This window comes from Fusarium poae, chromosome 4 (assembly GCF_019609905.1).
Source record: "Fusarium poae strain DAOMC 252244 chromosome 4, whole genome shotgun sequence".
Classification (NCBI taxonomy): domain Eukaryota; kingdom Fungi; phylum Ascomycota; class Sordariomycetes; order Hypocreales; family Nectriaceae; genus Fusarium; species Fusarium poae.
This window is the reverse complement of record NC_058402.1, coordinates 6993564-7015026: the sequence shown is the minus strand read 5'-3', so window position 1 is coordinate 7015026 and position 21463 is coordinate 6993564. Positions and strand designations below refer to the sequence as shown.

General features: G+C 47.0%; 8 protein-coding genes and 1 non-coding gene across 9 annotated transcripts; 5 read left to right on the top strand and 4 right to left on the bottom strand.

Annotated features, from left to right (window-relative positions):
* Positions 1-1140: 1140 nt before the first annotated feature.
* FPOAC1_012352 (uncharacterized protein) lies at positions 1141-1638 on the top strand (the record flags this gene model as incomplete). The annotated part of the gene is made up of 2 exons (XM_044856708.1): positions 1141-1443; positions 1504-1638. 2 exons carry the CDS (start codon positions 1141-1143, stop codon positions 1636-1638), a joined length of 438 nt encoding a protein of 145 aa, XP_044704021.1.
* Positions 1639-1693: 55 nt separating this feature from the next.
* On the bottom strand, positions 1694-2206 carry FPOAC1_012351 (uncharacterized protein; the record flags this gene model as incomplete). Its single annotated transcript, XM_044856707.1, has 1 exon — positions 1694-2206. One exon carries the CDS (start codon positions 2204-2206, stop codon positions 1694-1696), a length of 513 nt encoding a protein of 170 aa, XP_044704020.1.
* A 790-nt stretch (positions 2207-2996) lies between these two features.
* FPOAC1_012350 (uncharacterized protein) lies at positions 2997-3898 on the top strand (the record flags this gene model as incomplete). The annotated part of the gene is made up of 3 exons (XM_044856706.1): positions 2997-3182; positions 3239-3374; positions 3426-3898. 3 exons carry the CDS (start codon positions 2997-2999, stop codon positions 3896-3898), a joined length of 795 nt encoding a protein of 264 aa, XP_044704019.1.
* A 404-nt stretch (positions 3899-4302) lies between these two features.
* FPOAC1_012349 lies at positions 4303-4389 on the bottom strand. Its single transcript has one exon. It is a non-coding gene; the product is annotated as a tRNA-Gly (tRNA).
* Positions 4390-5002: 613 nt separating this feature from the next.
* FPOAC1_012348 (uncharacterized protein) lies at positions 5003-6232 on the bottom strand (the record flags this gene model as incomplete). The annotated part of the gene is made up of 1 exon (XM_044856705.1): positions 5003-6232. The coding sequence occupies one exon, from the start codon at positions 6230-6232 to the stop codon at positions 5003-5005; it is 1230 nt and encodes a 409-aa protein (XP_044704018.1).
* A 746-nt stretch (positions 6233-6978) lies between these two features.
* Positions 6979-7385, top strand: FPOAC1_012347 (uncharacterized protein; the record flags this gene model as incomplete). The annotated part of the gene is made up of 2 exons (XM_044856704.1): positions 6979-7029; positions 7080-7385. 2 exons carry the CDS (start codon positions 6979-6981, stop codon positions 7383-7385), a joined length of 357 nt encoding a protein of 118 aa, XP_044704017.1.
* Positions 7386-7672: 287 nt separating this feature from the next.
* Positions 7673-9529, top strand: FPOAC1_012346 (uncharacterized protein; the record flags this gene model as incomplete). Its single annotated transcript, XM_044856703.1, has 6 exons — positions 7673-7887; positions 7941-7962; positions 8017-8024; positions 8080-8344; positions 8391-8585; positions 8630-9529. The coding sequence occupies 6 exons, from the start codon at positions 7673-7675 to the stop codon at positions 9527-9529; spliced, it is 1605 nt and encodes a 534-aa protein (XP_044704016.1).
* Positions 9530-9877: 348 nt separating this feature from the next.
* Positions 9878-11626, bottom strand: FPOAC1_012345 (uncharacterized protein; the record flags this gene model as incomplete). Its single annotated transcript, XM_044856702.1, has 2 exons — positions 9878-11069; positions 11124-11626. The coding sequence occupies 2 exons, from the start codon at positions 11624-11626 to the stop codon at positions 9878-9880; spliced, it is 1695 nt and encodes a 564-aa protein (XP_044704015.1).
* Positions 11627-16335: 4709 nt separating this feature from the next.
* FPOAC1_012344 (uncharacterized protein) lies at positions 16336-20361 on the top strand (the record flags this gene model as incomplete). The annotated part of the gene is made up of 5 exons (XM_044856701.1): positions 16336-19310; positions 19478-19534; positions 19583-19800; positions 19859-20212; positions 20333-20361. The coding sequence occupies 5 exons, from the start codon at positions 16336-16338 to the stop codon at positions 20359-20361; spliced, it is 3633 nt and encodes a 1210-aa protein (XP_044704014.1).
* Between the last annotated feature and the right edge of the window lie 1102 nt (positions 20362-21463).

Below are 21463 nucleotides of genomic sequence, written 5' to 3'. Positions count from 1 at the left end.
GGATGAAGGCATACGACCATTAGGTCTTGGTGAGGCGATCGTAGGATTTCATCGTTCGATTCAAAGATACTTGCACTAGAATCGGTGGTGTTGTGAAAGACAGGCCTTTCTTATGGGCTAACAGTTGCAGAATGTGGTGTCGCAGGGTCAAGAGTACATGGTATGGAGTCAGTAGTTTGACAGTAGAAACTAAATGATCTCGATTCGTAGTCAACAGCTCCAACTTGCACAACCAAGTCTACACTTGTCTTTCCAGTCAATTCCGAAGCGAAGGCAAGCGGAATTACTGTCCTCACGATCCCCTGTCCACGTCCCTTGATCCTGACCCACTGATAAGGAAAAGAAACTGCCGTGAGGCTCCAAGTGGAGTCTTTTCTCGGTGAGGCGCCCTCTGTGGATCTTTTGGTCAAGAGATCTTCCTTGGCGACGGCTTGAAGCTCGTACCAGCGGACAGGGTTAAGTTCCATGCACCTTGCGCTAAAGAAGCTTCCAAACGTTCCAGAGACTCTTTTTTTCTCCTTGCTATTTGTCAATCGGTTTATTGACGTATTATGACGACATGTTGATGTGGCAGAAAAAGTGTTTTGTTAGTCTAATTTTTCAAAACATTGACAGCAGCACATGAACTTTGAACAAGGGCCGACTTGGTATAACTGGATTTAGCTACACCGTTACAAACCGTTTAAAGTCGGCATATCCGATATGACATTAGATCGGTTAGTTATGCATCAAGACTTTGAGATCAGCATTTTCATGTGGCAAACGTTGAGATACTCCGCAACTGTCATGGCAACACAGTGACAGACAGCGTGATAGACAGGACTGACTACCAATAGCCTGGACCATGTATCATTCTCAAATAAGCTTAAGGGACAGTTTATTTCTCCTCTCTCTCAACCATGCAGTTTACTGCATCATAATAGTATTTTTGAAACTAAATTCCATATCTTCTGTGTTCAGCCATCTCGTCTCAAACTTCATACCCTAGACCTGAACAACATCATCAACTTCACAAATATGGTATTCTAGAACTAGTCTACATCGCCGAAGAATATCGATAATAAAAGTCCAAGATGAAAAGATTTAAATAAACTTGGATGCGGTAAACGCGCCTCAGATCGTCATCAGTGGAGATATCACATGATCCCCACTACTAGCCAGAACCATAAAACCAATATACCCTCAACCCCTCCTCAACAACCAACAACACCACAATATACCCACACAGATTACTCCGAATCCCCTCAAATCAAAATGGTCTACACTATCGTTGTTCACCTCTACGCCAAGGACGATGAGGAGTCCCTCAAGAAGCTCACCGCCAAGCTGATTGAGGCTAGCCGCGTCTACTCTCAGGACAAGGAGACCCTGTCGTGGCACGTTATGCAGTCCACCTCTGACAAGCGCGCCTTTACCATTGTTGAGCGATACGAGCAGGAGAGCGTGAGTTTCTAATCTCTCTTACCGAGGACCACCGGATTAAAATACTGACTGTGTTTGCAGAGCCAAAAGTACCACCTCGAGAACCCTTACTGGAAGACTTTCGACCCTTACGTCATTCCTCTCCTGGAGAAGCCCATGGACTTGCGACGATTTGAGGAGCTTGACACTAGCAAGGACGTCGAGGTTCCTCAATAGATTATCAACAACATCAATTGACTATTAAATGAAAGAATCAACACCGACTGTCCAATTATTTGCTTCCAAAAGAGAAAAGACCCATGAACCGACTCTTGATAGATGTATCCTCTTCACTCTTTAGGTCATCACTCTTCATGGGTGAAACCCTAGTGCCGACCATCGATCCCTTGAACCGGGCTGCATCAACTGCCGATCCCCAAATTCTGTTCCACTCTGACGGGGGAATATGAAGCAGTTCCTTGAACTCAGCCGGTTCTATCTCTTCGAGAATGCTTACTGTCTGTCCCGATACTCTGCAAAGTCCTATAGCCTCTGCCCAACGGCTAGCGTCTTGCATATCGTCAAAGACAAATTCATTGGCTTCGTCAGATCTTGCTATGTCGGTTTGCACACAGATAGTACGTCGAAAGAGATCAGTAGTGAAAGAGAAGCCATTTCCGTCTTGTTTTTTTCGATCGAGGAACTTGCTGTATAGTTCCGCGTATTTCAAATGCGAGAATTGGAGCTCGATTTCTGATGGTTTGTCTTGTGGTTTGACAGCAACGATACAACGTGGCGGCGCCATCGCTTGTTGTGGTGCTCGGTCTTTGCAGAATGAATAAAATGGGGTTTGAATGAATCCTAATACTATGAGGATATATGAAAAAGTTGTTTGTGTAGACAATATCTTGATAGAGTATAGAGAAAAGGGTCCATCTAGAGATGCTAATGGGCTTTTGTCTCGCTTCCTTTTTTACCCCAAGAACTCCTTCTTATACTGCTAGCCTTGCCATGGTCTTGACTGCGGGGGTCGCTACAAGCTATCAAATCTCAAGTGCGCCCTGCCGGCAACTCCCGATTGATGATGTGTGAGATTAGGTTTATCGTATGTCTAGACCTTGCTGTAGAGATACTTAGTCTAGACCTCTGCCACATGATATGGCGAGAACACGTCTGGTGCATGTCACTGGGCCTTTCCTGACCTATCTCCAGCAAGACAACGAAATAAGGTTTAATTGTAATAAAATGGCGTTTCAGCTGCTAACATTCATTGCAGATCAATGTATTGCTAGCGCAATAAAACGCACGAGTTAGCTTAAGCTTATACGGGTTCTGCCTTTCTCAGTGTAAATCTTTCCCGTTTAACCTAGGCATGTTAACGCCCCTCCGAATTATCGCCATCCAGAACACCCAAGACTCCTACCTAGCATGTGTGGCGAAATTAGTTGTGATGTACATTCTGATATAGGACGCCATGTGCCCCGATTGCTTAGTCTGAGACCACCATTGATAAATTTACAAGCCTTTTAGTCGTACCACTCAGTTTCATCCATATACAAGTTTTTAATTCACACAAGTGACAAGAAATAACCGCGATGAAGTGGCTTTACCAGAAGAGCAAGTCTGGAATATCAGACGAAGATGGGAATGACGACACGATAGCTGTTGATTTCGGCGAGGACCGTTGGATAGTGGACCTTGACCTCAAAAACATCATCACCAAGATCTCCGAGAAGAGGACGTGGAACAGCGATGAAGAAAAGAGTAAGAAACCCGACGAGGTATGTAAAAGTGAGCTACGGATTCCAGCGCAAAAAGACTAAACGCCTGATCTCAGAGTTACCATATCAACTTTGCGGTGCTTCAACGGATCTACATAAAACAGCTCAAATCACAAGTTGCTCGACAAGCAGTCAAATTACGGTTTGAGCCTGAAGAACCGAAGGGTTGGCAAAGTACACTGCAGGAATACAGTAAGATCGTTGAGATCTACAATAACGATGACATGCTGAAACGTTGAATAGTCCAAGCGCTCCAAAACTACGAGTATATGGAGAAACGCAGTACGCAATCAGACGACCCCTTCTACATGAGCGGAGAGAATTATCTGGAGCGCCATGCTCTTAAAGAGATCATCGGAAGGTACAAGAAGAGATTCGAGGGCAAACCAGTCTTCAACACCACAGGAAACTGGCAGAAAAGGCCAGAAGATTCATGCCTTGTCCGAGACACGAGAAAAGACAATTACCTACGAAACTGGAACAAGGGATTCTACCAAAGGCTCGGCGTTGCTGCTGTTGGTGGTATTTTTCTCATGGTACCTATGTGGCTCATGGTATTGCATAATACTCTCTGGACGGGTTTGGTTTCCACGACCTTGTTTGTGACTGTCTTTGGATTGATGGCGGCTGCTTTTCTTGAGAGTTCTATGGATGTCATGTCGAGTACTGCGGCGTATGCTGCAGTGCTTGTGGTTTTTGTTGGACTGAACATCTAAACCTGAATTTGGTAGATTGGAATATGGGAGATAGATATTGTAGAGTTTATGGCTTCATGAGGTCGTTTTATAATGAGTTGTTCATAAACCCCATGGTCTCAGGCAATGCTGGCGTCCATTTCGACAGAGAGGTAATTAGAGTCCAACTCACGACAACACCATCTCCACTAAAGTGTAGATGCAATACCCAGTTGCGGAAGGAGCACCGATACCGCATGCACCTGCTGTTCTGTCTTTGCGAACCACGTGCGTACCCGATCACCACGTGCATACCCGCACCAAAAATGGAAATCTTTCAAATCGGGTTCAACACCGCAACAAGACATCTCACGATACCATTGAAAAATATCTCGACGCGTTCAATTTACCAGCGATAAAAAAGACAAAAGAAAGGCAAAAGAAAATGCGACCGAGGGGAATCGAACCCCTCTCTAACGCTGCCAGTTCTTTCGAATGGAAGGCGTTAATGCTAACCACTACACCACGGTCGCTTAGTGCTATTGTTGACGATAGAGTTTTTCCAACAGCCTATATACATTAGCCGTGGGCCACCATTACAGTAGAAGTACCAGAATGTCAAATTTCATCAGTCTTGGGGTTGGTCATCACTTACGGAGTCTCATTTACATCCATAACTCCTTCCCCTCCGGTGACAATCTTAAGTCTTTCTAGGTTTATTGTCCTCTTGTGTATGGGTGAAGGTCGCGGCGTCCTACTCGACAAGCTATTGGAAGCATAAAGGACGAAATTATTAGGTCAGTTTATGCTACTTAGGTCACACTTCTTAGGCTGTTTATTTTGATGTGCAAGTTTGGATGCCAACTCTTCTGGTATCGTCTTGAATGTACGATACTTGGATTATCTCCATGATAAATCATTGCGTGGTTTCACAGAGAATCAAATAGTTGTGTTAACAACTCTGTTAAATGTTCTGAGCTAACAGAGAAGCCTTTGATATTAGCCTGTACATGATGTTTGTATTGAATCACTCAGAAGTGCCCAAGATCTCATGTCCATCTCGCAAAGTCACCTCGAAGTATCAATTGCGCATCATATAATGAGAAATATTATTAACAAGATGGATTGGGGATCTTCACATATGGCTTACTTGCTGCTGTTAAGCTCAGGGTAGTCAGGCAATGGCCAACCTCCTTTCTCCTCACTCGAAAATCTCGAAACCAGATATGGAATCCGCAAAAGACATACAATCCAAGCAAACCACTGAAGAATAGTGACGCCCCATTGTGTATCGGGTATAAACAGCTTTATGACGTTGAGTTTGACATTCTGCACCTCGTCGATGAACGGCCGCAATGTCTTGTCATAGTTTTCAAACGCCAACGACAGATTATCCGGATTGCGACTTATTTCGCCCGCCAAGACATATGCACCGACGAAACTCGATGTAGTCCCCATGCCGCTAAATGGAGAGGGACAGTGAGCTGCGTCTCCAAGAAGCACTACGCGGCCTTTGGACCAGGTATCAGTCTGAACCTGGACTACTTCTTGAGAGTAAAAGTTTTCAGTCGTCTTCATGCCCTCGAGGAAACGGTCGATCTGCCACCCGGCGGTGCGGAATCTTGATGACCAGAACTCTTTCTGCTGCTCGACTGTGCCCTTGTGAATACTCGATGTCTCAGACGAGTCGTCTTTCAAGATAAGATAGACTTGAGTTTCAGTAGAGTTGTGGGTTCGGCGAAAGATCATTCTTCCCTCTGAGGCAGAATATGTTCTGCGGATGTTGGTGTCGCCATCCATTCTTGGGATGAAATAATACGCCATGTGAAGGCCGAGTTGTCGATACGGGTCTGGTGTGTTTGGTGGGTTGATTGCTCTTCGAATTCGTGAACCTTGACCATCTGCTCCGACCAAAATATCGAACGTATCCGATGTACCATCTGAGAAATGAGCAAGAACCTGCTTCTCATCCTGTTCGAAGCTTTCAACAGTCTTTCCAAAGATGTACTCCACGTCATTCTTGGTTGCATTGTAGAGAATCCTGACAAGATCGCCTCTCATGATTTCATACTCAGAAGTGACAGATTGTGCACCTTTGCCTGACTTGTTGGCAAGTATGGTAGCTATGACTCGACCGCTCGAGTCAACAATTCCCACGCCGGCTTCGTCAACCAATTTTGAGCGAACCACATCGTCAAGGCCCATGCGTTTGACTGTTTGGATACCCTGCTCGCGAAAATCGATCTGAGCACCTGTTGCGCGTAGAGCTGGGAATCTTTCGACGATGGTTACTCGATGGCCAAGACGGGTGAGCCAAAAGGCCAGAGCTGGTCCAGCGCAACCACCTCCACAAATCAATACTTTAAGTGATGACATGAGTGAAGATGATAGAGTCTGTAAGTGATTGGTATTTTGTTTCAGAGGAGACTCCTTGTTATAAGTCCAAGCCAGAACTCGGATATCTCGGATGGAGAGAGAGCGAGACGTCGCCTTGTAAGACGGCCCATTCCAGATCCGATCGTGACGACAGTCGCATAGAAACCAGGTAAATGATCTTCGAAATTGTAATGGCTCATTACAGGTCCCATTCGTCTGCTATTTTCCACCCCCGTGTTGTATAGCTCATCAACAAATCAGAACTATTAGCACTTACACAGGTATCCCCAGATATAATTAACATTGACTTCAACATCATCGCACTTCTAAACAACTGTTGATGTATCTAATATTATCATCTTTTTTAATGGTAAATAGTCATGGACGTCATTATGCATTGAAAGCTAATAAAAATGGTGGTTATCGGAAATCGGCATCAACGGTGCTAAGTTAGTGGACGGAACGATCCGTCTGCCCGCTCTTGGTAGGGAATTCACCAACATCAAGCGCTGTACTAGACTAAACCCTCGTTCAGCTCCTTGTTCAGCTGTCATGTACTCTAGATCTCGATTGAATCTGACTTCAATAGCTTTTTCTCATGAGCGCGGTATAACTATAAAATACTCTCTCCGTGACTGATTGAGAACTCTTTGATGCCTGCATTCAACTTGACTCAATATCTTATCTCAACACCATTACAATAAATCACTTCACACATAGATCACCTCCCTTGATCAGGAAACAAAATGAGCGAAATCTGGAAAATCGTTGGTGATTCTCGTGTCACAAACGTCGATGTGAGTCTCAATGATACTAAGCAAAGCACATAACTTACCAGCTAAACAAGTTCGAACCTCCAAACAACTGGATAAACAACTACGATGAAATGGGTGGTGAAGATGTGTGGGAACAGGGTGGTCTCATTCCCACCGAGGCCAGCTCACGCGGCTTGGAAGGAATAGTCAAGCCACTCTTCAGCATACAGCAAGACTCCGCGGAGCAAGTGTCGCTTTTCGAACTCGACAATAACTACTACATTTTCAATATGGATCAGAACTTCCTTTACCAGATCAAGGGACCAACTGACCTTCAAGACATCATAAGGGTAATCAATGACGCTAGTTGGGAAGACCTTATGTCTGTGCCTATCTAAGGGACTACTGAACGAGTTTACAGGTAGAACAGGGGTTGTTGAAGGTTCATAGTGCCAATGATGCTTGATGAGTTTGTTGAATTAAATCATTTCCTGTTCTGAGTCGGGGAGTCGTAATCAATTCATCGTCGCGTCGGGTCTAACTTCGGGTCTGTGATCGGGTTTGGTATCGGGTCTGGCACTCAATCAGTACAAGACAATGATTATGCGGAGTCACACCTGTTTATAAACATAGACTCAACTTTGCACCATACTAAAGACTGGATCAATCTTTACTCAAATTCACCATGGCATCTATTAATTGGGAAGAAGTTGTTGATGCGAAGCGACTACAGCAGACAGACGCCATCTCCACTTTCACTTCGGCCGAACTCACAGATGTCGACAACAAGAGAGAGCACTACAACTCCATCACCGATATTGACGAAATCGCTCACCTCGCAGGAGAAATAGAGAAAGGGAAATACTCTAGTGAGGATGTCACAAAAGCTTACATCTTACGGTGGGTTTATTCACTGTATATCTCTCATCAGTGTTGACGTGGCCATATTTAAGTGCCATTCAAACACACAAACGAGTAAGACTCCCCGACACCCAAACAACGATTGTTCCCTAACTGACAAGATTACAGACAAACTGGTAATACTCTCTCTAATTATTGAGACCAATTGCGATACTGATCAACCATCATCAGCCTCACAGAGATTCTCTTCAAAGACGCTCTAGCCCAAGCTCGAGAACTTGATGCCTACTTTGCCGCAGAGGGAAAGACCAAAGGACCTCTCCACGGAATTCCCATCAGTTTAAAAGACCAATTCAACGTCAAAGGCCATGACACTACTCTAGGCTACACAGCCAGGTCCTTCAAACCAGCTTCCGAAGATGCGGTGCTGGTAAACATACTCAAGAAGTTGGGCGCTGTCATCATTTCCAAAACGAATCTCCCGCAAAGCATCATGGTAATTGCGCCTTCATATATGGCACTGAAGTAACTGACATGTGCAGTGGGCTGAGACTGATAATCCTCTTTGGGGCTTGACGGAAAACCCAATCATCCCTGGGTACACTCCTGGAGGCTCGTCGGGTGGTGAATCGGCGCTTGTGTTTTCACGCGGAAGTATTGTTGGGTTCGGAACAGATTTGGGTGGGAGCATTCGCATGCCATCCCATATCATGGGTCTCTACGGCTTCAAGCCAAGCGTGCGTCTGTCGTTATCCTGTCTGTTCAAGCTGACAAAATATAGAGCTCCCGATTACCTTATGCTGGCGTACCAGTTTCCACTGACGGTCAAGAGCATGTTCCCTCGTCTGTCGGTCCACTTGCGCGCTCCATGTCGTCTATCCATGATATAACAAAGGCAATCATACTACAGGAACCTTGGACTCAAGATTGTCGCTGTATCCCCATTCCATGGCGCCAAGGCGCCTATGATGATGTCCTGAAGCGCAAGCTGACAATCGGCGTCATTCGCGATGATGGAGTTGTAAAGCCTCATCCTACCATCACAAGAATGATTGAAGAAGCGGTCGCAGCACTTGAGGCAGACGGCCACGAAGTTATTGAGTGGAAGCCTGAGTTTCATGCCGAGTGTATAGAAGTCATGGACGCTTACTTCACTGTGGACGGCTGCGAAGACATCCGTCGTGATGTAGAAACAGGAGGCGAACCCTTCATTACCGCTGTACAGAGACTTATCGACCGCGGAAAGCCCATTTCCGTGTATGAGTATTGGCAACTCAACAAACGCAAGCGACAGCTCCAGCAGGCCTATCTTGAAAAGTGGAACAACGCCATATCGTCAAAGACTGGTAGAGTTGTCGATGCTCTCATAACGCCAGCTCTGCCACACGCTGCTGTACCACATAACAGCATCAAATGGGTAGGATATACTAAAGTCTGGAATCTGCTAGACTATACAGCTTTGGTTATACCAGCTGGGAGGGTTGAGCCTAAAGATCTTGAAGCGGCGATGGATTATGAACCGAGGAATGAGATGGATGACTGGAACAAGAAGCTTTGGGAAGAGAACAAGAATGATATGGTACAAAACCGGCTACCAGTGGATATCCAGATTGTTGGGAGGAACGTGGACGAGGAGAAGGTATTGGCTGTTGGTAGAATTTTGGATGACCTCCTAAATTAGGGTATAAAAATAAGTAGTCTAAGAACTATAGTCCAAGGAGCATAAAGTGACCTGCTAATTTCGTCTCTTATGCTTCCAGTGGCCACACTTTCTGATAACTGAGGGCGGTCGACAGCAGTGTACTCAAATTCGCTGATGGTAGCAATCGGGAAAGCGAATATTTAACAACTTCAGAGGCATTGAGGCCGAAGCTTATAGGCATTATTCAGGATGGTTTGTTTATGTAGGTAGTCATACAAGACAAAGACACAAGTAGATGTGGTTCAAACAATTAAATTATAATAATCGCATAATCATTTCAGTCATAGTCGTTAGAACAAGTATCCTATAAAAGCACCCGCAAACTTCCTAAACCTGTGAAGATCTCTTAGTCTTCTTGAAGAAGCAAGGCATGCACAGTTGCGCCATCTCAGTCCAGAATCCAACAGGAGGCTCGGTAAAGGTAGCCTCATATGCCTCAATCAGGGGTCGTTCCCAGACTAGGTCAACCTCGTGAGGTCGAATGTACTTGGTCTTCTTGAAGACCTTCCAAAAGGCGAAGAGAAGGACGGCTAGAATCTGCATGGAGTAGTTCTGGAAGAAGACCTCAACGTCGAACTTGGGACGGAAAGCGTAGTATCCGTAGGTGAGTACGATGACGAACTGTATGACCAGGGCGATGTAGGCACCATAGGGCTGGAAGTAGCCGTAGTATGGACGCTCGGTCTTTCGGTCGACGCCCTGGGCAACACAAGCGCGGTGGTAGTTGATAAAGGTGATGTTCATGACCATAAAAGTGATAAGACCGCCACCAGTGACAATGCTGATCAACCATCCAAGGACCTTGGCAGAGCCATTGGCAACTTGGAGGAAGGAGAGGAAAGGGAAAAGCATGGTAACACAGAAGCAATATACAGGGATACCAGACTTATTGCAGTATCGCAGGAATCGAGGGGCACGGCCTTCGAGAGAAAGAGAGTAGAGAGCACGGGTAGCGCAGTAGGTGTATGTGTTACCGGCGGAGAAGATGGACGTGAGAATCAGGAAGTTGACGAGATGAGGGAGACCTCCAATGCCAAGGTTGGTCATGGCAATGACATAGGGAGAGGAAGCAGCATTGCCAGTTCCACCAGCACCAAAATAGATGTCATAGAGGGCAGGGTCATTGTAGGCACAGCAGATGCCAACCGCAAGAGCACCAACAATGAAAAAGATGCAGAATCGATAGTAGACAGTCTTAAAGGCATTCTTGATGGTAAAGGTAGGGCGCTGGGCCTCGGCCGAGACCATTGAGATGTACTCGGGGCCTACAACAGTGAATGAAGCGCTGAAGAGGGCGGCGAGGAAACCCTCGAAACGACCCTTGTCGCCTTGGCTGAGGTATGTAGCGAACGAGCCGGGGTTGGAAAAGTGTCGAAAGCCGTAGGCGTCGTGTTGGGGGTTACCACCGCACATGGTGACGAAAGTAAAGGCAAAGAGGATGAAAATGAGGACGAGCTTTCCACCCGAGAGCCAAAACTCGGATTCACCATAGAAACGGACGGCGAGGACGTTGAGAAGACTGCGAGTATGGTCAGTATTAGTTGGTAATGTGCGTTGGATGATACTGGCTTACCCGTAGCAGATGATAACTGCAGCACAAATACCAGCGGTCGGGCCAGGGTTCAGAGCATCAGCGTTCCAGAAGGAAATAACTGAAGTAAGTGCAGTAATCTCGAATGGGATAATAAGGGCCTCGTAAAGGAAGAAGTTCCAGCCAGCGAGGAAACCAAGGGCATCGTCAACCCAGTAACCAGCCAGGCGAACAAATCCACCAGCGATAGGCATGTATGTATTCATCTCGGCGATGGAGTTATTGACAAGGGCGAGAACGAGAGAGTAGAGGGTATAGGCGATCAGGAGACTACCTGGGCCACCTTTGGCGAGACCTCCACCGATGGAGATGAAGAGGGCGGTTCCGATAGAACCACCGGCGGCGATGAGCTGGACTTGACGGTTGTTGAGTCGCCTATGGAGATGACCCATACTATCGTCGATGCCATACTGAATGCTGGCAGTGTCGCCTGCGACAGCGCTGCCTTTGGAGGCTGAATGTCTTCTCTTTTCGTCGTCTGACATTGTGAATGTGATGGAGAAGAGATGGGAGAAAGGATAAAGAGGAAATGGGCTGATGGGGACTAGAGCCTGAGGGAGGAGAAACAAGACAAGGAATGGGGAGGAAATACGAGGTGTTAAATAGTTTGGCTTCAAGCAAGAGGCGTAGATAGCAACCTCGAGTGTACATATACAACCATGGTGTTGTCGGGTAGAGAGAGAGAGAGCTTATCTTGAGTGGCCTGTCTAGCGTCGAGGCTACTGTAGCAAGTTGATGGTCCAGGCCCTTGCAGTTAAGACAAGGTTAGACTGTGTTGGTGATAGTGTCAAGTCCTTGATCGGATGCTGAGTGGAGAAGGTGACGAGGTGAGGGTCTTTCCCCACGGGGAAGCTCTTGGTAGTTCGGTGGGCCCGAGTTAGGCTGCATTCACTAATCATTCACTAAACTGCATTCACTGACTCCCCTGCTCTCCAGGTAAACAAAATGGAAGATTCGGCACTCGATTCATGATGAAAATGGTGGGTGTAACTCGAGTGCAATTGGTTCCCTTTCCATGGCCACAGACTTGGTTATTGAAGTCTTGGGGTAGTACAGGCTACGTCGCTGACCATTAAAGTCAATGCCACGGTATCGACAACTATACCCATAAACAGTCTAGTTCTGTCCAGTTCAGGTCTGGGCCAGTTTTGAGGAGTTGAACTAACTGAACTGTAATCTTGAGGCGTTGCGCATGTGAGAGGGACAAACAAAGTGATCAATCGACTACCTACGGAGAAACAAAAAGCACGATAACGGGGGCGATTAAATCTCTAGGTACTTACTAACGTTGGCATCTATAATGACACAAGTTAAATGGGTCTTGTTATCTGGTTAATCGGCGATCATGACGTTCAAGCTGACCAGGGTCCAAAATCGCTCACCTTGGGAGCATGTAGCACAAAGTAGCTAGGTAATTAATGTCTCTCTTATCTGGCCATATCACCACCAACCAACACTCTGTCTAATCCGTGCCGATCCCTGCAAGTCACTAAACTTACAGAATGCATGTACCGCGATAGCCTTGCCCTCTCCCTCAGCTCTCCTCATTCTAACCCAGTCACCCTCTCCTCACGGATTCTCCGCAGCTCAACACCCTCTTCTTCTCCAAGAGACTCCAATCGAATCCATCCATTACAAACATCTAGAAGCTCTCGGATGGCCAACCCGACGATCAATTAAAACACAAACAAACACAAAACCATCCGCCGTGATTTCTCGGCTCTCTCTCTTCCAGCTGCCAAGAGAGGAAACTTTGTTTGTTCTCAACAGTGGCAATTACTCGATCATGATTGTAAACTGCGGCTAGTCAACTGACCAAAGTCAATCAATCATAACGCGGCGAATTCACCATTATGCTGCTTTGCTCAGCAATTGGTTTGGCTGTAAGTGGTATAGTCGTAGAGTCTAGGCCATCCGTCGTCCTGGGATTATCTACGTACCCTCAAGAACGCCATAGAAACAGGCAACTATAAACGAGGCATGCATCATTGCCAAATCCATTGGAGATTATACTTAATTGTCATCGCCGCAAGGGGTAAATGATACGACGGTTGAGCTGTTCCATCTGGACGGTTCTGATATTGACCATCCCATGTAAATCCCTCGAATATGGTTTCCGTCACAAACAATCCAATGGGGAATCATTTGGCTATCTTGAGCCTCAATATTAGCTCCAAACTTATCTCGGCCATCCCTTCATCAACTACGAATGATATAGATAAGTCAAGCTTGGCTACCCAGCTTAAAATCTGGAACCATGAAGAAATCGAAACAAAGATAAGAGCTTCATTATTTGTTCAGTAAGACCACATCATATGCAAGATCCTAATCACACCACATTCTTCTTGGATCACATGATCGGAACCTCATCCGATTCCTATCCGATCCCAGTACTACGCCGCTCTTAGACTACACTCTTGGCCTAAACAGGTAGGTGTGATATCTCCAGCGTATCCTAGGCATCTCTACTCCAACACGGCACTCGACTCCCACAGGATCTCTTCCTGCAGCTTCAAGAGCTGTAAACAGTTGCGATACTGGTGATCTCCCGCGACAGCATATGCGGGCGTTGATGGCGGACGTTGACAGAACCGTTTATGAACCAATTAACTGCATGGCATACATTTAAATTCAGCCTCAACGGTAACGGAAAGCCAGCGATTAGAACCAGGCGTGAATAATCCCATGCCTCTCCCGACTTCAGAATCCCCCTTGTCGGTACGTTTCCGTGCTAGACACCCTTATTTGGCTTAAGTCGCCATAGTAGCACCATTTCTCCTCGCTCAACTATGTAAATTGTATGCTGTATCATGATGGTTGCATGTTATAGGTCTTTGTTGCTCTTTTGATCTGTGCTGCAACCTATTCAACAGCCTAAGCTTCTTCGCCCCCTTAAGCTGTAGCTGTAGAAATTACTTTTCAAGTCAACATCGTTAATACAATGCCACCATGGATGGGTAAGAACTGGCGAGTTTTGCCTCTTCCCCGGGCGACGGCGGACTAACGGCATAGACTCCGTATCCATGGGTAACCCTTCAACATATCTATCCCTCTACAAGATAAGACAAACTAGTCTTATCGTGAGGTGAGGAGTAGATACTAGATACCAACAGCCACAGCCGCAATAATAAGGTGCCTGGATGGCAGCCAGGCACTTGCTGAACGCCATCCCGAGAAACCTCCATCAACTCCGCATTCAACATGTCAACCACCTCACGGTGATGATACCAAGATAGGTCAAGGTGAGTCTCTCCGTCTCTCTGGCTAATGCTATCTCTAGAGAGGCCTATAGGCTAAACTTGCCTTCTCCCACACAGAGCTTAGTAGTGGAGCGCAATGACCAAGTTCCAAGCCCACGACCAGAGCTTACGAAGAGGATTCAGCTTATGCTTCAACCGGTTAACTTGTGGACAAAACACGCCCCTGAGAAATGCGACTCCTCACGAAACAAGCACGTTAGTGTACCCCAGATCTCGCCCGGCTTGAGGCGCTTACGCTAGCCCTCCACAATTCACGATGGTGTGTTTTCCCCAGATTGCGGGGGATTCGCGCCCATGAGGGTCTCGAGCAGGGATACCTCGTGTGAACGTGGCATCTACCAAGGCAAACACGGCTGTGCAAGTGGCACTATATGGGGACTCTGTAACGTGAAAGTGTGGCAGAGTGGTGTCTGTGTCTAGGGATGTGAAGAAGTCATCTCCACATCATGTGCCCGATCATTTTCAGAGCATAGCGCGGTTGTTACTTTGGACGGTAGCGAGTTTACCCCAGATTATGAGGACAATCAAGAGGTAGGTAGGTAGGTAGGTATGGCTGCTTTGTTTTGTGGATCTAAGTGCTTCTAAACAATCACTCTCGAGACGAGGCTTCAAGTGCGGGCGAGATACTCGGCCTTGCGGAGCAATCTAGCTGAGAGATGACTTTGTCAAAGTAAAAAGGTAAAATTATTGTCAATATCAGGGCGCGTCCAAGACTGTCAGGTACAAGGCTTTGTTTGGTCTCATATAGTGCGATTGGGAATGGCTAAGCATTTCTTCATGACTATCACCAGCCAAGCGACATCCAATACTCTATCTACCTTCTACTACCCGTGGATATTTCACATTTCACAAAGTCTGAGCGCCAGCTACCGGTAATCACAAACCAGCGGATCATTCATGAGAACATTTTTGTTATTCTTTGGAGTAGGACGTTAAGGCTCTTAGTTTCACAGACAGTACAGGTAGTTGTTGATACTAACTAAAGTCTGGAGACATGATCGAGTGCAGGGTAACCAACGCACCAAAATTTAATACAGGAGAGTTCGACAGAACAGAAGATAAAACAAAGATAAGTCATTCTAAGCCAGGAGATATCTGGCCTACACATGAGATAATAAATAAGAATTGTGTTAAAAAATTAGATACAATTTAAGGTTCCGAAGTCTGGTGATACAGCGGCGAAATGTCAAGCGCGGCCATTTACCCACGAATGAAAGTTTGTGTAGAACTATTTACTGATTCTACAGAACAGAAGATATTATACGTTCGGTTGACAGCATAAACTGATCAAGACTGCTGGCCTCGATAGTTCCTTGCTGGAAAGTCTTCAACGTGAACTTTGGCTTGAGTGCCTTTGTCTTACTTAGGGCATCAAATATTGGCCTTTAGAAGCAAAAGAGACGAAATTAATAGGTCAGCTCATGCCACGTAAATTATGCTTTTTAGGCTGTTTATTTTTGTACCCTCAGACTGCCATGTCAGTGAATCATAGTCTGCGGTATGTTATCTATAAAAAGCCAAATTCATCCCAATACACGGATGAAGGTTTAAAAAAAAATATAACTCCTGATTCTCCACAACAGACAAACTTGTTCAAAAAATTACTATTGTCTCCTGCTTTATAGAGATTGTTCTTCGCGACAATAAGTTAAGAGGAGCCACATGTATTGCCCCACCTCGAATTACCCGCACTGGCCACTTACTTTGATTGGCTAACAACACGCTCCTCCTCAGCAGCTCTCCTTGAGAAAGCAACCGTGATCAATCTAGAGACAACAAATTTCTTTCACGATTCACGATAAATCTTCCCACGCCACCCGCGACGATTTAACTGACGCGCGGTCATCAAAAACGCGAGAAAATTATGGTCTAGGACTCATAAACCTGCCGCCGCCCCAAAGCGATCGGACACGAACTGTTGCGACACCGCGATCATGGCACAAGAAAACGAAAACGATTTCTCCTCCTTCGACGAAACCGAATGGAAAGCCCAAGATGCCGCCGATGACCGCGAAATCGCAAAGCTCCTCGGGGATTCCCAGGATACCGGCGGCGCTGGCATCAATTTCGATGCCGTAGAATTCGACCAGACTGGCAAGGCCGACGATGCTGAAGACTTCGAGGACATTAGCGACGATGATTTACCTGATGAGGAGCCCAGTGCCGGCGTCTCTATGGAGATGCCTGGGCTCACGGATGATGGAGGCACGAGTAATGACGCAGATGATCTGTTTGGAGAGGGTCCATCCTCGCCTGATCCCATTCTTGGCCCTTCTTCTCCTGCGCCTCATGTTCGCGATACCGACACTGATACCCAGCCTACCGATGTCGGCCTGAGCTTTCCTGGAATCAATTTCGACCCCGAACCTCATCTCGACAACCAAGACCATGACATCCCCGCCCCCGCCGAAACTGTCGAAGACCTACTCAAAGCTACATGGCCTGCCTACAAGAAGGGACACATTCTGACATGGAGCGAACTCCTTCCAGCTAAAAAGGCTACCTGGAAGGAAAAGAAGCCCGCAAAGAAGCCAAAGAAACTGGTAACTAGCAAGCTTACTCTTGAGCTTGCGCCCGATCAAGAGAAGCTCTTTCGCATTCCTGGCACTGCCGCCATCAGCCGCAAAGCCAGACAGGCAGAGGAAAGAGGTCTCGTCTACTGCGGTCTCGACGAACAAGATCAAGCTCAAGATAACGTCCAGTTCGATCTCGATCTCGACTCCGATTCCGAAACGGTCGCTGGCTTTAGCCTCCGCGATATTGAATTGGCCTGTGAAGACTGGGGCAGTCAAATTGCCACAGTCGAGGCTGAATTTGAGGCTCGACAATCCGCCGAGCAAGAGAAGCAGCAAGCACAAAAGCGAACGTTCGAGGAGCAAGACGATGAATGGGATGCAGAGTTCCTGATGGACCTTGGCGACGATGGACCAACACGACCAAAGAAGCGCAAGACGCTCAAGCTTGGCCTACCAGAAATCCCCCGCTACACTGCCCCTTCATTCGACAACTTCGAAGACGCAACTCGTAGAGGTGCCAAGCGTGTTCAACTGGACTTGAGCGATCCCTACTTGCTTATCGAAACACAGGATCTCCAACGAAACGCGAAGCGACCTCGCACAGACAACAAGTTGACGCGCATGGCAAATGGCAATCTCGGAAGAGGTGTCGCCAACCGATTCAATATTTCCAACGACGAGGCATACGAGGCTTTGAAAGAGAATCATCAAAGCAAAGTTCGTGCCACACTCGGCAATATCTCCGTCGAGCATAGTATGCCTGCTATCAAGCTCTCGTGGCCTTATTACAAGGTCAAACTTGGCGGTACAACTGACGAGTACCATCGTCCTCGTTTCAGGTACAAGAAATTTGCTGGTCATATCATCAAGTTTGACAAGCCTGCGCACCACAAACGCAAGATGATGAAGGGTAAAGCACATGAGGTGTTCCTCAAGTCTAAGGATCTGAGCATAAACGACAACTCTACTGCTGTCCTGTACGAGTATTGTGAGCAGCGTCCACGAGTACTCAGTAGCTTTGGTATGGGCAACCGCTTGATCAATTACTACCGCCGAAAGGACACCACCGAGGACGAACAGCTACCCAAGCAGGATCTGGGAGAGTATCGCATGCTTCTCCCCGAAGATCGGTCACCTTTCTCCCTATTTGGTACCGTCGACCCTGGAGAGACTGTACCGACACTACACAATGAGATGTACCGAGCTCCCGTCTTTAAACACAATCCAAGGGGCAACGACTTTCTCGTGGTGCGCAGCACCACTGGAGAGCAAGGTTCCAGATGGTTTCTGCACAAAATTGACCATCTTTATGTTGTCGGACAGCAATTCCCCTCCGTCGAAGTTCCCGGTCCACACAGTCGCAAGGTCACAAACGCTTCCAAGAACAGAATGAAGATGCTCGCATTTCGCATGATCAGACACAGCGACACGGATAACTGCCAACTATCGGATATTACCAAGCACATTGCTGACTCTACAGACACTCAAAATCGTCAGAAGCTGAAAGAGTTCCTCCAATACGATAGAGAGAGTGGCGAGAAGGGTATGTGGCGACTGAAACCCGGAGAGATACTACCCGACGAGAGCGCAATACGGTCCATGATCAAGCCCGAGGAAGTTTGTCTTCTTGATGCCATGCAGCTGGGTATTAAGGAACTCGAAGATGCTGGATATGACCCTCGAAATGCTTCCTTGGAAGAGGATGTTCAGAACAATGACGCGGAAGGTGAGGAAGAAGATGTTGATGATGAAGGTAGCAAAATTACAAAGGGTGCCAAGAAGCAACAAGAGAAACAAGAAGAAACTCTGGCTGATAAGATGGCGCCATGGAAAACTACCAAGGCATTTATTGATGCCTGCGCTCAAAAAGCCATGCTTCAGCTTCACGGTGAAGGAGATCCCACAGGTCACGGTCTTGGTTTCTCCTTCATTCGTACTTCCATGAAGGGAGGCTATATCGAGGCAGTTCAAGGACCTCTGGCTACGTCTGCAGATGCGATGGAGCGTGAGAAGCGAGCTAATGGTGGCCACGCATACAACGTCAAGAAGCAACAAGCCATGTACGAGGAAGGTATCAAAGAAATTTGGGAGAAGCAGAAGACAACTCTGTCAGACGGCCAGGAGCACGACGATAAGGACGTCGCAGTAACCGAAGACGAAGACGACAGATTTAATGTTCAATCAGCAATGACCCCGGCCCAGTTCGACGACGGTACCAGCCAAATTAGTGGTTTGACTTCCGCAAGTCGACAACAGAAACGCGCTATCCGCATCACTCGAGAAGTTCGAATGCCCGATGGAAGCACGCAAAACCGAATCGAAATCGTTCACGATCCGGTAGTAATTTCGCAGTACATGAAGCGACGGACAGAGGCGGACCTTGAAATGAGAGAGTACGTGCACCCACCCAACACGACCCCGGCAGTCCAGCAACAAAGAAACAGGGATGTCGTCGTATCTAGAAGACCTAGACGAACATACGGAGTCGGCACCCCTGGTTCGCAAATGGACATTGTGGGATTGGAGTTCAGAGCACCAGCTTACGTATATCTATCAACAGCATATATAGCTCGCGCCCTACGGGCAATGCCGACCATGACCGTCTTGCAGGCATTAGGTATGTTCTAGTTTGTCTCCGTGATGATCATCACTAACAGTTATGCAGAATTAAGAAGGAGCTGGAACGACTCGAAAAGAACAAGGCCCGACGACAAGCTCGAGAACAACAAAAGGAGCTTCACCAAAAGGCTAGCGCAGGCGACGCCGGATCACCCAGTGTCAATGGCGATAAAGTCCCCACTGGAACAACCCGCAAGTGTGCCAATTGTGGCCAAGTCGGCCATATCAAGACCAACAAAAAGTATGACCCCCCCTTCTTCACCAGTTCTTCCTTTTCTTTCATTGCCCCCCTGTGCTTCGTATGATTGGCTTGGATTCCCAGAGGATGGGATAACAAAGAAACAACGAGCAAAAAAGCCTCAGATGCAGATCCTTATGGAACAGTGCGACAAGGACAAGGCTAGAGAGGCCAAAGTTGCTGCCGACCAGGAAGACAAAGACCGACGAGCTGCTAAAAGAGAAGCTGAGCGCGCTGAACGAGAGGCGGCGCGCATGCAACAGGCTGCTAGAGTCAAGCGGTTAAGTGAGAAGCGACAAGCTGATCGAGCTGCTGAAGCCAAGCGGCAAGAAGAAGCCCGAGCTGCGCAGAGAGAGGCCAGAGAAGAACTGCAGCGCCAGCGCAAAGAAAAAAGAGATCTCGAAGCAGAACGCAAGCGTGCTCTGCGCGAACTCGAGCGTATACGACGAGAACAACAGAATCCCACACCGAAATGGCGAAACGGGAAGGGTTGGCGCTGAATACGCCAAACCAAATGAGACATCTTTTTGAAAACCCTTTACTAACTTTTTACTCAAGGTTATGTCCTTTGCTCAATGGTACGATGAAGGCAGACAACGGCGCTGCTGAGCATGGAGGTTTTGGTAACTACAATGCCCCAGGAGGCGCGGCTGGATCACCGATTTAAACGACTAGTAATGGGAATTGTATCTAAAGGGAGAGAAAAGGCTACATGTTTATCATTCTTGGGGTTGTATTACTTACAATGGTTAATGGCATTGGAATGGAGTTGAGGACATTGCTTCATGGAAAAGGGCCGCACCAATAGCGACGACGGAATTGCATTACACCGAGAGACTGACATGGCAGTCAACTCTCTTACATTGCTCATAGAATATCAAAACTTATACTTGCATGTTGTTTGTGTTTCTAACTTCATGATTGTGGGGATGTGCGACATGTTGTCTCTACAAGTTTATGATGAGCTTTGAGCTCGGCCCTCAGCAGAATTCTGATGCATCCCGTAGCGGAAGTTAGCCGTCCCGGGGGGCTGAGCCCGTGATACTGATGCGACGTGATATGATGCTTAGCGAGAAGGTCCACGACATGACATGCGGTGAAGATGTCTATCACACGTAGGCGAGCTTCTGAGTGAGAGAATGTAGTAGTGCTTCAAGTTAAATGGACCTCTCACGTCTCAGAACTGGGCAAAATGTGAAATGCAGATTAACCCCCATTTCGCTTGGTCCACTCAGAAACCGGGTTAATTGGCCCAGATAGCCAGGTGGGTGGTAGGGATTGAGGGTGAGGGGGGGATGCATGACCTGGGTGAGGCTGCTATGCATAATTGTATTTTTAGAATCAGGAAAACCACGCTTGGAAACTAAACTAGGGCCCGGATCTACCACGAGGGAACACTGACATCTGATAGTGGAAATGTTGAGAGACATGGAATCGACAGTGAGGAATGAGTAGTTATCATGAGTGTACGTATACTCGACTTTGTTCAATCTACTCGCAAGGGTTCTATCAGGCCCTCCACAATTAAGGACAAAGCTCCAAGTGTACACACACACACACACATGATCATTTGGCAACAAATAGTGTTAAGCAAGGTATAAAAACCAGTCACTCTCAATTTCTCATAGATGCAGTTGAATACGAAAGAAGTTGCAGTGAAAAGGGTGGGAACAAAGGAGGCTAGGCACA